The sequence below is a fragment of the Mustela putorius genome, unplaced genomic scaffold, assembly GCF_011764305.1.
Source record: "Mustela putorius furo isolate JIRA1106 unplaced genomic scaffold, ASM1176430v1.1 tig00003834_pilon_pilon_pilon, whole genome shotgun sequence".
Lineage (NCBI taxonomy): Eukaryota > Metazoa > Chordata > Mammalia > Carnivora > Mustelidae > Mustela > Mustela putorius.
This window is the reverse complement of record NW_025421987.1, coordinates 84,466,069-84,480,766: the sequence shown is the minus strand read 5'-3', so window position 1 is coordinate 84,480,766 and position 14,698 is coordinate 84,466,069. Positions and strand designations below refer to the sequence as shown.

General features: G+C 40.1%; 1 protein-coding gene across 3 annotated transcripts in view; it reads left to right on the top strand.

The window, feature by feature from the left end:
• Positions 1 to 14,698, top strand: part of MCF2L2 (MCF.2 cell line derived transforming sequence-like 2) — a 247,975-nt gene that overhangs the window by 24,487 nt on the left and 208,790 nt on the right. For 2 of the 3 annotated variants that reach the window (XM_004745499.3, XM_013052557.2), the window contains exon 2: positions 13,817 to 13,900. In XM_004745499.3, the coding sequence (XP_004745556.2) occupies positions 13,817 to 13,900 (84 nt within the window). Of the gene's footprint in view, positions 1 to 13,815; positions 13,901 to 14,698 lie in introns of those variants that run through there. The other variant, XM_045088666.1, reaches the window with a different exon arrangement.

The window sequence follows — 14,698 nt, the reverse complement described above, 5'->3', positions numbered from 1 at the left end:
GATACCTAGTAGTGCAATTAATGGATTGTAGGGGTAGCTCTATTTTTAACTTCTTGAGGAACCTCTATACTATTCTCCAGAGAGGCTGTACCAGCTTGCATTCTCACCAACAGTGTAAGAGGGTTCCCCTTTCTCCACATCCTCACCAACACTTGATGTTTCCTGTCCTGTACATAAAGTTTTTAAAAAGGCAAAACTAGTCTCTATTGAAAAATCACTTCAGCGCTCCTGGGTGGCTCAGTTGGTTAAGTGTCTGCCTTCAGTTCAGGCCATGATCCCAGCCATCCTAGGATGGAGTCCTGCATTGGGCTCCTGTTCAGTGGGGAGCCTGCTTCTCCCTTTGTCCCTCCTCCCACTTCCATCTTCTCTCCCCGCCCCTCTCTCTCTAATAAATAAATAAAATATTTAAAAGAAATAAAGATCACTTCAATGGTTGCCTGGGTTTTAGGAGCTAAGGTGGACTGGGAAAGGGCATGAAGTTACTCTCTGTAGATGGTAACATTCTATATCTTGAAAGTATGGGTTACATGGATGTATCCATTTGTCAAAACTCATTAAAATATATACTTCAGATCTGAGTATTCAATATACATGAATTTTGCCTTCTGCTTAAAAACAAATATTTATTTATTTGTAAGACAGTGTTTGCAATTTTTCCTTGGCCAGTTGCAAGCCTTACTTAAATTTCAGCTTGAAACATATGAATAAAAATTAGAAGTTTATATTCAAACATTTATTACTTGTTGGATATTCCATATTTTGCTCTTTATTTAAATCTTGGAGCATGACATTACTAAACAAAAGCATTAATCACAAAGAACCAAGATAAAATATCATTATGTAAAATCAGCCTCCCTCTGAGTATACCACATTCTGTGCACAGCACAGTTCTGAACGGTGAGCTTGCTTTTCTCCAAATGGTAGTAAGGGCAGGAGGTCTCCATCAGATTATGACAGACAAAGAACATCCTTTATTTTAGAATCATATTGTATTTGTACCTGGTCTTTAGAAGTAGTTCAGGAAACACTCTATATTCCTTTAGGAATGTAGTGATCTTTTGCTGTGCCAACACATGATGTCTGCCTAGATAGTAATTTCTATTGGCTGCAGTGTTAAGTCTCTGGATTTTATTCCTCTGCAGCCTGGAGAGGTTGGAAGAGAGGGAGGGGAGGATTGTGACCTGGAATAAATTTTTTAGGAGCATTCCTTAAAAAGTTTATCCCTGTCTATTATTTTATTTTAAACACCCCTGGCATGATGTATGTCTCAAGTTGGGATTCTGCTAAAAAGGAAAAAAGAAAAAAAATTCTGATTCTCATTGACTCTAAGATTTCTCTCTCTACCCCACGTCTTCAGCCCCCTGCTTCCCTTTTTTCCAAATAAGAAAGTCCAGTAACTATTGGGCATGTAATCCTGTGAGCACTCACCAATCCAAAGCTAAACTCTCAGCAGTGAAATGACCTTGAATGAACCTCAGTGAGATTAGTCAGGAGAAAGGATTAAACACGTTTATTTGAGTGCAGTGCTGAGAGGAATGAAGAGAGAACAAGGTGGCACCATTTCCTGGGATCCAATGGCTTCCTGGTGTAAGAAGTGTGGGCAGCAAGACCCCAGATACTTACCTTACACCTCGGTGCGGATCACAGAGGCAGAGATGAGGGCTTACCACCATTTCCTGGGAAGTTGCACCAGGCTAGAATATATGGCAGAACAAGGTACTGTGAGAGCAATGATGCCTTTCTTTTATGTATATTTCATTATTTATCCTCCTTCTCTGTGGAATAATGACTTAACTAACAAAATTTATATTAAAAGAATTTACTTGCAGTACTATTTCAGGTTTATTGAGGAGTTTAAAAGGCCTTTTTATTTTTATTTTATTTTTTTTAAAAGATTTTATTTATTTGACAGAGAGATAGAGATGAAGAGAATACAAGTAGAGCAGCAAGCAGAGGGAGAGGGAGAAGCAGGCTCTCTGCTGAGCTGGGAGCCCGATGTGGGGCTCGATCCCAGGACCCTGGGATCATGACCTGAGCTGAAATAAAAGGGCTTTTCAAAACCATTAATCAGGGTCGCCTGGGTGGCTCAGTGGGTTAAGCTACTGCCTTCGGCTCAGGTCATGATCTCAGGGTCCTGGGATCGAGTCCCACATTGGCTCTCTGCTCAGCAGGGAGCCTGCTTCCTCCTCTCTCTCTGCCTGCCTCTCTGCCTACTTGTGATCTCTGTCTGTCAAATAAATAAATAAAATCTTTAAAAAAAACCATTAATCAGCTATTAACAATATTGTAGATGGTCATTTATTGAAAAATTCATATTAAAAAGAGATGATCAAATATTCTGAAAAAATCAGGTTGTAGGATGGAATGTGTAACTGTGAATCCATTTTAAGAGCATTTATGTCTATACATAAATATGTATATTGACTGTTATACACCAGTGAGATAACTGTTTCATTTGAGGTGAAGGAGTGATAAGGAATTTTATTTTTCTTATTTTTGATGTTTTTTTTTATTTTAAAAAATAATCAGCATATATTGCTTTCATAAAATGAAAATAAGAATCCAGATATGAAACTCATGTTCCTGAAGAAAAATGTTAAATCTGAAAAAAGTGTTAAATCTGAAATGCTAAGACTTCATTTTTAAACATATGAACTAATAACAGACTGGTGGTTTAAGAGTAGAAAAAAGAGACAGTTCCCTTCAGCGGGCTGGCTGAGAAGGAAGAGCATTTCTGAGTATGACTTACTTGTGTTTGGAAGCCAGTAAGACACATGTTTTAAGAGCTGAAAGAGACTACTTGTTTCTAAGACTACTTTTTTATGGATGGGCTTTTAGATATTATTCCATCCCCTCTCCTCTTTTTTTTTTTTTTTTTTGCCTTGAAAATGTTTATAATACATTCATTCCCCTTGGATCACAGACTAGGAAAAGTCTCTAGTCTCTTGTCTCTCTTTATTCCTCTTTACTTATATTTGGAACCTGAAGAGGGGAATTACTGAATAGAGAAGTATGCTTTATCATTATTACAGTATAGTTTCTGAATTCATGCTTATAGTATACATCAAGTACTTATATAGGCTATAATACATATGCTATCTTATCAAAGGCAAGGAATACCATGTATTTGCTACTTAAGAAAGAACAACTTGTTAATCAGATTTTTAAAAAAGATTTTATTTATTTGACAGAGACACAGCAAGAAATGGAACATGAATAGGGGGAGTGGGAGAGGAAGAAGCAGGTTTCCTCCTGAGCAGGGAGCCTGATGTGGAGCTTGACCCCAGGACCCTGGGATCACGACCTGAGCCAAAGGCCAACAGTTAATGACCGAGCCACCCAGGCACCCCTGTTAATCAGATTTTGCCCTGTTAATCAGATTTTGCTTTCCATTCTTAAAACCCATAGATGCTCACCTGTGCATGGGCACAGATACACTTGAATTCAAGTGTAAATTATTGCCCTGATTTTTATTAAAGTTGAATCACAAGAGCTTTACAGTTTTGTTGGTAGTGAGGAGAGGAAGTAGTTTGAAAGCTTATGAAGAACTTCTGAATTCTAAACTCATAGCATTATGTACACGTTTTAGTCCCCCCCCCCACTATAAAAGGTTATAAAACGTTTGCCTACATGCTCTAGCTGTCAATCATTTTATTCTGTTTGTGACTCAAGACAACTATGAAAATCTGAGTATCTTAACGTAGGTTTTGGGAGTGTCTAAAAGGCCTTTTTGATATGGCTGCAATCTGACATTCATTCACTGGCTGTATTTATTCCAGGAATTGTCTGATCTTAGTTTGTGTTTGTTTTATGTGGTTGTTAAATTGACCACAGATTTGATGGCTTAAAACAGCAGAAATTTATTTTCCCATAGATTTGGAGGTCAGAGGTCCCAAATCAAGGTGCGGGTCTCTGGAGGCTACAGGGGAAATTTATTTCCTCGGCTTTTTCGGGCTCTGGTGGCTCTAGGCCTGTGTTGGCTTGTGACTGCAACAATCCAGTCTCAGCCTCCCTCTTCACATGGTCTTCTCCTCTGTTTCCCTTTCTCTCTTTTTTAAAAAATTTATTTTTGGGAGGGGGAGGGTCAGAGAGAGAACCTCCAACAGACTCTCCACTGAGTGTGGAGAATATGAGAATATATATGATTGCATTCTGGGCCCACCCAGATGATTCCAAGTAGAATCTGCCTCTCAAAAGCCTTAACTTAGTCATGTCTGCAAGGACCCTCTTTCCACACAAGGCAGTGCTCACAGGTACTAGGATTAGGACATGGTCTTATCTTTTGGGGAGGCTCTATCCAGCCTGTTCTTTATATTCTAGGAAGATAAGCCCTTTATCAACTATATATGTGGTACATTTTCTAATTTGTTGCTATTTTTTGACTTTGTTCAAGGTATGTTTGCCCTGCCAAAGTGATTTTTAAATTAACTTTATCAGTCTTCTCTTACTGGTATTTCTGCCATTCTTTGAAAGGCTGTTCTGATTCCGGTATCATAAAAATATTTTCCTACATTTTCTTCTAGTATTATTATGGTTTCATTATTAAATCTGGCTGGAGTTTGTCCTTTTGGCAAGAAGTAAAAACATGGATACACTTAAACATTTTGACAATAATAAAATAAAATAAACTTACATAGCACCTGCCATATACCAGGAATTTTTCTTAAGTTTTCTAGCTATATTAATTCAGTTCGATCAGGTTCAATTAATTGAACCTCAATTGAATTTCAATTAATTGAAATTCGATCAGATTCAGTTAGATCAGGTGGGTGTTATAATCTCTTCCATTTTCAGATCAAGAAATTAAGGTACAGGGACGTCAAGCAACTTGCTCGAGATTAGTCTGCTGTAAGTGGCAGAGCTAAGATTTGAACCTAGGCATTGTGGTAGCAGAGGTGATGCTGTTAATCACTGTACTTGATGTCCTTTAGTGACCAGTGAATTGAGCCAACACAACTTGTTGAATAATCGCCCTCTGGCCCCATGTGAAATGCCACTTTTATCATATACTACATGCTTATTTATATTTTGACCTGATTATAATTTCTGTTTTGCTCCTGAATCCTTCTGAACACAAAGCAATTTATATCAGACTTGTTTCATAGTGAAAGAGAAAGGTCAGCTAAGGGGAGTTTATGAGCAGAATTTCAGTGCAAACCAACAATGCATGACAATAACATGGGTGTTGGTGAGAAATCCATTGTAGTATCCTTGAGATCATAGCTCAAAGAACTGAATGATCAATTTAATTAGCTTCTGTTGAATCTCTTAAATACAAACTGCTTTCACATGGTTTTTAATTAAGTAAGTTAGATAATGTACATAAAGCATGTAGTTCAGTGCCCAGTAGGCAGTAAGTGTTCAATAAATGGTAGTATTAATCCTCACAGTGGCCCTCCTAGGATATGAACTATTATTCATTCCCATTTTACAGAAGGAGACCCTGATGATAGAGGGGCTGGTTAGTGGCAAAGCTCAGATGCAAGTCCAGTTCTTTTCATTCTGTTTCCATACCTGAACGAACGAACGAATGAATGAATGAATGAATCAATCAATCAATCAATTAAGAGAGGAAGGAAGGAATGTTTGCTAGAGTTTATAGGACTTTTTCTTAAACAAAAATAAAATTGTTTATCCATCATATTGCTAAAACATCTAAAATCCTACCATTTTGATTCTTTTGTGTGAAGTTGTTTTTTTCCCCCCCAGGAGCTTTAGAAAAGTGTAGAAATTTTTGGAAGGATGCAACATTAAATGATTATTACTCATATCAGTTCTTCTCATCTCTTCATAAAAGTGTAGAAATTTTTGGGAGGATGCAACATTAAATGATTATTACTCGGGCGCCTGGGTGGCTCAGTGGGTTAAGCCGCTGCCTTCGGCTCAGGTCATGATCTCAGGGTCCTGGGATCGAGTCCCGCATCGGGCTCTCTGCTCGGCAGGGAGCCTGCTTCCCTCTCTCTCTCTGCCTGCCTCTCCGACTACTTGTGATTTCTCTCTGTCAAATAAATAAATAAAATCTTTTAAAAAAAATGATTATTACTCATATCAGTTCTTCTCATCTCTCCATCGTATACCACATTATATTGTTTTGCCCAAGGCACTGCTTCCAGACATTAAACTTGGTCTGAATGGGCCAAGAATGAGAGGGCATAGGCAGTGTGGCAAGTTTGAGGTGGATATGTGTAGGAAGGAGAGGTAAACAGGTTCTCAGGCCAGGGTTTTGTTTCTCAGGGTGCTGACCTCACAGTCAGCACAGAAGGAAACGTTTACACCATCTAGGACTCTGTTTTAAGAATACTTTGAACACATAGAGATGATTATTTTTACTGAGTGATAAAAGAAGCAGACAGCAAACAACCCAAATAAAAACATTTTTTTTTTGGGACACCTGGGTGGCTCAGTTGGTTAAGCAGCTGCCTTCGGCTCAGGTCATGATCCCAGCGTCCTGGGATCGAGTCCCACATCGGGCTCCTTGCCGAGCAAGGAGCCTGCTTCTCCCTCTGCCTCTGCCTGCCATTCTGTCTGCCTGTGCTCGCCCCCCCCCCTGTGATAAATAAATAAAATCTTAAAACAAAACAAAACAAAACAAAAAAACATTTTTTTTTCCCTTCCCTGAGCTGTATTTTCATAAGCAACACGAAAGGACAAGAATAGTCTCAGGACCAAGAACAGTTGTGCTGATTTCTCTGTTGGATCAGCAGCACCAGGAGAACTTGTTAAAATGCTCCACCCTAGGCCTACTAAATCAGAGTCGGCATTTAAAAACCTTGTGATTTATATATCCATTATAATTTGAGAAGCACGGCTCAGTGCAAGGTATTGATTAAAATTCAGGTGGGGCATTTGAAATCCAGTTTTCTAACAGGAAGCCTTATGGGAAGGAGGGATTTAGTAGTTTCATAGATTTTCTCAGTTTCCTGCAGGGCCTTGATTGCTTTTTATGCAGAATACGCCAGGCTGCAGAGCTCAGTTTCATCTGTCCTGGAGTTATGAAGGGCTACAGGGGAATGTCCTCTCCTGCCACTGTTGCTAAGGAAACTCATTGCATAGAAATGTCCACCTCTGCAGTGCTTGGCTTATACAAGGGTAATATGAAATGTCAGCAGAAATTGAGGAGCTTTAAAAAAAACATATCCACTCTGCAAAGGAAAGAAAGGTAAAATGGGATTTAGGTAAGTATTAGCAGAAACACTATGTTTAGTAGTATCTTACTAGTTCTCAAAGCAGTTTTAAACAGGTAACTGCAGAGCCTGGGACAAGGAATGGAGGCCCACATGCCACAGTTAAATAAAATATGTTTTATCTTCCTACCTACCTTACAAACATACTGCCATAGGAACAAAATTAAAATATGTATAAAGCAGTGGTTTTTATCTGAGTAAAAGTCAGAAAATAGCAAAGATGACAAAACTGAATTATTGAATGTGTCTGAGTGTTGTGTTGATGGACCTGTGAAATTTAGATGCGTAGTAAAGTTATCTGTAATCTGTAAGTCATTAATTAATCCATGAAATACATATATTTTTTTCTTGCTAACAAGATTTTTCATGTCAGCAAAAGCACTGTTGTTATGATTGAGATTTTCACATAATTTGAGCTCTCTTGAGAGCAGTGACCTGAAGTCAATGTGATCTAAGTGTTGTAATTGTGTTCAAGGAATTCACATTTTGGAAGGAAGAAAGAAGGTTGATGCTTGGTAGTGCTTGGCGTGGGATTTCATTAGATGAGAATCTACAGCTTTCATGCCATGTCAGAGGAAGGATTTGATGTGATAATTAATTTGTCTCTTTTCTTACTAAGCACGTCTGCGGCTCTGGTCTTCCCCGCGCTCAGATGCAGTGTCTGTCCCTGATGTCAGCCGTGGCACAGCCCACAAACCGGCGTAGCATTGGAAAGCAGTCGCCTTTTCTTTTGAAGATACAGATCAAGAGATGTTATGAAGTCCTTCCCTGGGGCTCCAGTGGTGTTAAGAGGGTAGATGTGTGGGGCTGCAATGTGCTCTGTTAGCCTGGAATACCAGATTGCAAGTGACAAAGGCACCCGTGTGGTCTTTAACACACATATTTATGGGCAGAAGAGTGGTAAGATGTGGTGCCCTTGAAAGTGTGGGGCCTGGACCAGGGGTCACAAGGAAATTTGGGGGTGATGGGAACGTTCCATATCTTGACCTGTCTGATGGTTACATGAGTGTATATATTTATCAGAATTCATCAAACTGTACACTTAAGACCTGTGTATTGTACCACATGTAAATTATACTTCAATAAAATCCTATTAGCATGAAAAATAAAGGCTACCAGAACATACTTTTCTCTATGTAAGCTGAAGAGGGTAACCACAATATGATTCCATTACTCTAACACAACTATTTCAAGTGTTCTTTTCTCATATGCCTGTACTAATACACTGCGTTTTTTCTTTTCTCTTTTAACTTGTCTACAATCACATATGGTTTTTATGTCCTTGATATACCTTAAATCTTTTTCTATGGAGATGGTTTTCATAATCATATAATATTTGCTTTCATTTTTTCACTCTTTTTTATAAAAAAGATTTTATTTATTGAGAGAGAGAGAGAGAGCACCCACAGAGGGAAAGGGAGAAGCAGACTCCCTGCTGAGCAGAGAGCCCAATGTGGGACTCAATTCAGAGCCCAATGTGGGACTCAATTCCAGGACCTTGAGATCATGACCCGAGCAGAAGGCAGCTGTTTAACTGACTGAGCCACCCAGGCATCCCTCATTTTTTCACTCTTATTAATAATATTCCAGTCTACCTTTTTATGTATAAAGTTTTTATTTTACTATTTTGTTGACATAAATTTCCATATATAGGATGAAGGATTATGAAGATTTTAATGAGTGTGTATTGAAGCTATATATTGTAATAGTTAAGATGTTGGGCTTTGGAGTTCAGAATGAGATGGATTCAAATTCTGACTCTACTTAACCTTGGATGAGCTATTGAAAATCTAGTTCAAATTGCCCCTAGCATTGTTTTGAGGATTAAATGAGATACTGCATACAAAGGGTTTGGTATGTAGCTACACAATAATCACTGGATAAAATACTGTGAAACTGCTTTCTAAAAGGGCTCTACCAGCTTCACTCACCAAGGTTATGTTCTGGTTTTCCAACAAGATCCCAGCATTGGATATTAGAATCTCTGTTATTTTATCGGTGAATGAGATATTCTATTGCTGTTTTAATGGCACTATTTGACTAATAAGAAGTTGGTCATTTTCCAGTGTTCTTGCTTTTAAAATTCTGAATTTCTCCTTCAAAAAAAAATTCTTCCACCTGCTTTTCTGTTGCTTTTTATTCATCATTAAATTTGTGGACAAGACTTAGTGCTATCTTATGGTTCAGGAAAGCATTGCGATAGCACAGGGGCCAGTAAAAGAAGGAAAAATGGGTTTGTGTTATTCCTGACCTGGCCAATAAAAAAAGAGAAGTCAAACAGCGTGTCTCCATGAGGTGGCTTTGCGTACCAGCCCGGCAACTGATTTCTCAAGCTTCTAGTCCACACCTGTTTTCCCGGCAGTCAAGTATAGTCTAGCTGAGGGGATAAGAAGGCGGGCTGGGTCAGAAGAAGTTCATTTTAGTGCAGGGGTGCATTCTTTTACTGTCATTATCCAACTCATTAAATGAGTTAATCTGTGAGGTGCGTGGTCAGGGCTGGCTCACAGCTGGGGCTCCTTAGTGTTACTAACAGGCTGGGATCAGGGATCTTGGGCCCGTTCCTAGTCCAGTTAGGTGGCAAACTCTTCCATTTTTTCCTGTTCACCACATTCCCTTGGCAAAGTAGACATGTGGCAGGGTTTGTCAAACTTGGGGCTGCCTTCCCTCTTCGGTCCAGACCGAAGTTTATTTCCCTAACTTACTTACTTACTTTGCAATTTGGTTCTTTTTTTCTTCAGACCATACTGGAAACTTTCAAATCCCAATGTGACTGAAATTTCAGAACAGCCAGGGTGGAAGGCTAAGGGTTTTGCTGCCCTTTACTCCTGGCCAGTTGCAGCAGGCAGATTGCAAATAGCTGTTATCAGCAGTTCCCTGCTTTCTGCTGTGAGGACGGTTGCCATCAGTGGGAAAGGTCTTGCCCCAGAGCCTGCACCACTCTCTCAGACTGGGTGGCAGACAGTGCAGGGCATTTGCTGCCTTCCCAAGTTGAGTTTCCATGGATTCTGTGAGGCTATTAATCCATCTCCGAGGAGGCTGTGTTATACCCTTCGATGCCTTTTGCATCTCTGAAACTCTGGGTCCAGGGTAGTATACAATCACTCACCTGCATACTTATCAGGGATAGAAAAGGGACAGGTTTTCTCCCGAACTATTTGTAACTTTGCCCAGGATACAGATTGTGTTGAAATTGAATTATCACTTCCCCTGGCCTTGTGTGGGTTGAAATAGACAAGTTTCTCCCTAATCCATGCACACCAAAAATAGCAAGCAGCAAGCAGGAAGCCTCCACATAGGACCCAGGGCCCAAGCAGAGTATAGCAGGCACCACCACCTCGGAGGGTCATCACTGGTCATCACTGCCCAGCTGTTTCTGGAGAAGGCAAAGCTATTCTGCAACAGAGGATGCTGAAGCTGAGTGAAGCTCAGTCTTGCTCTGGTTGTCTAGCTAGGAGTTGGCAGAAATGGCTTTCCCATGCAGGGCTGTCTGGGTTCTTTCCCACTGCAGAGAAGGGTGCTCCTTTACACCAAAGAGCTCCTGCCCTCCCTTCTTTACTCCATCTAGACAGGAGTGGATAGCAAGGCTTACCAGCAGTAGGACTGGTCTTTGTGTCTCTTTCGGTCACAGTAGGAATGTGGCCTGTTTGGGGCTGAACCGAGTTGGGGCTGAACCTCTTCCAACAGGGTCATAGATGTCAGGCATCACTAAAAGCTTGGTGTGTCTGAGATCATCTCCTTGCTCTGGGTCAGCATTGAGTCTAAGGAACACGCATGATCTGTTTTGGCTGGCCAGGTGGGGTCAGGAGTTTTCTTTGTTTGGATATCTTCAAGGACAGCCCCTTTACTCCCTGGCGAGGGGCCAAGCTTTCTCAGTAAAGGCAAACCAGCTCATTTCTATTTTTGAAAAACGAATTATACATTTTAGTCCTGTTCATTGGGTAACCCCAGGTTACCCATTTGGTAAACCTTCTCTGTTGGAAGGCTGGGCAAAACTCTACAGACTCCCATGATGAGAGACACTAGTTACCCTCTCACAAGTGGTAGAGGCCAGTGCTGCTCAAGACCAAGGGTCTGGGAACTCCTATCATAGAAAGCCAAGGTTTGTCCTTAGAGTTGGGTGATCCCAGGCTGACCTTGAGGCCATGCTTAAATTACATGACCACAGGCAAGGTCAGAATCCCTCTGGGTCTCCATTTCTTCACTTAAAAAATGAGATGGATTGGGGGATGGTTGGCTTAATTCACTTCTGTTGTCCATTTTCAAATCTTACCTATTTGAAATGTCTAAAGCACACCTCAAATATTGAGGTGCAATAACAATAGCATCTTATGATCTTGGTTTTTCTTTGGGTCATTGTCTCTTAAATATGCTCTCTCAAGTATGAAAATACAGTAATCCAGCTGTATTTTTGAGTATACCATTTTCTCAGACTCCTGGGAGATTATATTCTGGAAAACTCTTCAATTATATAACTCCTGTTCCTGCTTAAATTCCCTATGTTTAAATTTATATTTTATTATGAAAAATTTGAAATATATGCAAAAGAATTATATAATGAAATCCCACGGACCCATCAACAAGCTTTAACAATTATCCATATTTGTCACTCTGATTTCATCCCCTCCTCCCCCTGCCCCATACATTTTTGGCTGGGGAGAGGGAACTTTTGAGCATTCTTAAGCAGATCTCAGACTTAATATCATTTTACTGTTAAATACTTTGGTTTGTGTATAAAACCAAGAAGACCCTCCCCTTTTGCCAAATATAACTACAGTGTCATTATTGTACCCACTATAATAAAGTGAAACAGGGGTTTAGTGAATTTTTAGTGAATTCAGGATGGAAAGAGGAAGATGGAAAAGAGAAAGGAGGGATGAAGGAACGAGCTCTGAGTTTACCTGCTTTCCTCCAGAGAAAGTGGTAGAATTCACTGAGAAGGCTCTTAGCATATCTTTTTTATTTTATTTTATTTTATTTTATTTTATTTTATTCATGAGAGAGAGAGAGAGACAGAGAGAGGCAGAGGGAGAAGCAGGCTCTGTGTGGATCAGGGAGCCCAGTGCAGGACTTGATCCTAGGACCCTGGGATCATGATCATGTCTGAAGGCAGACACTTAACTGACTGAGCCACCCAGGCACCTAAGAAGGGTCTCAGCATTTAAACTGGCACTTGCCCCAGCCCTTACAAGACTTTCTAGGAGCGCCTGGGTGGCTCACTCGGTTAAGCATCCCACTCTTGGTTTGGCTCAGTTCATGGTCTCAGGGTCCTAAGATCAAGTGCCAGTCAGCTCTGCACTTAGTGGGAGTCTGCTTGAGATTTTTTTCCCTCCCTGAGATCCACCCCCCCCCCGCCTTTCCCTCTGTTTCATCCCCTGCTCATAGGCATGCTCTCACTCTCTCAAATAAATAGATAAATAAGTAAATAAATAAAATCTTAAAAAGAAAACTTTCAGAAAACAAACATGGGAAAGTCCTTTCCAGTCAAAGAAATATAACTAGTATTTACTGAGCATCTACTGTGTATATCCCCATATATATCACTTCGTTGAACTTTCACACTAAAGCTGAGAAATGGAAAACAAGGTTCTGGGAGGAGCTTCCACAATACAATCTTCCGATTGGTCAGCCTCATAGTATCATACTGTTACCCTGACTCCAGGCCGAATCAATGGGAGATTCCTGTTTAGCATCAGTGTACAAGACTATGTGGCTCTGCCTTAATCCTAACTGATGTTTAACTGCTATAGAAACAAGAGCCAGTTTATTTTTTGAGATTCTCTGGGAAGTAGTTAAGTGAGGATAATCATATCTTAGGCAGTGAGAGTGTGAAATGTCTTCCTCTTTCCAGCCCAGGCTAACGATTTCCATTCAATCTTCTCTCCTCTCTAATCCCCTTTCCCCAGATGGATAGATTGCAAATCATAAGGCTTACAAATCACTCTTAGGGCTAGAGGACATTTATAGGTTTGTGCTTGAAAGATTTGAATTTTTGCCTTGGAAGCCTATAACTTTTTATTCAGTATGGAGTATCTTTAATTAACAAAATGGAGAAAGGTCTCCTTAAACATGCTTGGCAGTGGGAAGAGTTCCCTTGAAGTATCCTGGAAGGAGAAGAAAAGTAATTAAGGAGGGAGGCATAAAGGAAGGAATGAGGGAGGGAAGGAAACAAAAAGCAAAGAACCTTCATAAATGTCAGATAGATGTTATGACCCAGCTTGAGATGAACTCTGGGGACATAGATTGTTTGTGTTTAAGATGTCCTGCAGACCTAAATATGGGCAGGTCCATGAGTACCTGCCTTGGCAATGAGATCCTCCGAGGAGCTATTTTGTGAGGCTGCAGAAGCTTAAGCTTCAGGGCCCCTTCCTTGCATTGACCCTCCTAAAGCATTGACCCTTGGGAGAGGCTCTAGGAATGCGTTCCTGTGCTCATGGGTATAACCACACAAAACCCAGATCCATTCCTGCATCTCGGGAATAGTATTCTCAAGAGAATAAGTGCCTGTAATCATACCTAGATAAGTCCCAGATTTCCCTAGTAATGAAGCTTCCCTTTCTTACCCCCCCCCATTCCTTTTAAATTCTCTTTGTGATTTACACAAATTTAAACTAATTTGTATTTCATTTGTGCAGATGAAATTATGCAGCAGGAAATCAGGCCGTTGGTGGCAGTGGATATAATTGAACAACTTCACAGACAGTTTGCCATTCTCTCAGGTAAGGTGCAAATTAATGTGTATTTTAGATTTTGCTGCAGAGATCTTGTTGCGAAGGGCCCAGCCTCTTGGACCTTAATGAACAGTGGACCCAAGTCTTAGTCAGTCACCCCTTCAGCCTCTCCCAGAGTTACAATGAACAGATGGAGGAGGGGCAGATCTCATAGATGTCATTGCTATTGCTTTTGGGTGCAATTTGATCTTCTTTAAGGGAATGCATTTCTTTGAGGTTGTGAAGAATGGAGCTAAAAAGATTTTGAGGAAGGAAAAGGAAATAACTGATATCAGCTGCCATCATGATATTCTTCCTACATTCTTGTTGAAGGTTTTTCTAAGATCTAACCTTAAGAGAGTTTGGTTTTAAGGGTTCTAGAGCATTGGTGAGGTTCTTTGATCTTTGAGAAATTTGTCTTTTATTCTTAGCTTTTATGAACCTAATTTTAATGCATTGGTTTCCATTGAGCATTTGGGAATAAAGAGAGGTTAATGTTCATAAAAGGCTAGGAATCTTCTGAGCCCCGAGAAGTTGTCATTACTAGAACACACTTCTTTCTTATTCACTTAGCGAATGATGACGTGACTTTGATTACTGAAACTGGAGGTACATACCAAACCCTAAATTATAGTTAGGCCTGTGTTAGAAGCATGGTGTGAGATTGCCACACATGTGAGATTTAGCACATGTCACAGAGGAATAAGGAGGTTGAGTTACTCTCTTCATCTTCTAGATCAGAAAAAAGCAACAAAGCTGCCTTGGTTCCATCACAAAGAATATGAAGTTGATATTAATTTAACCCTA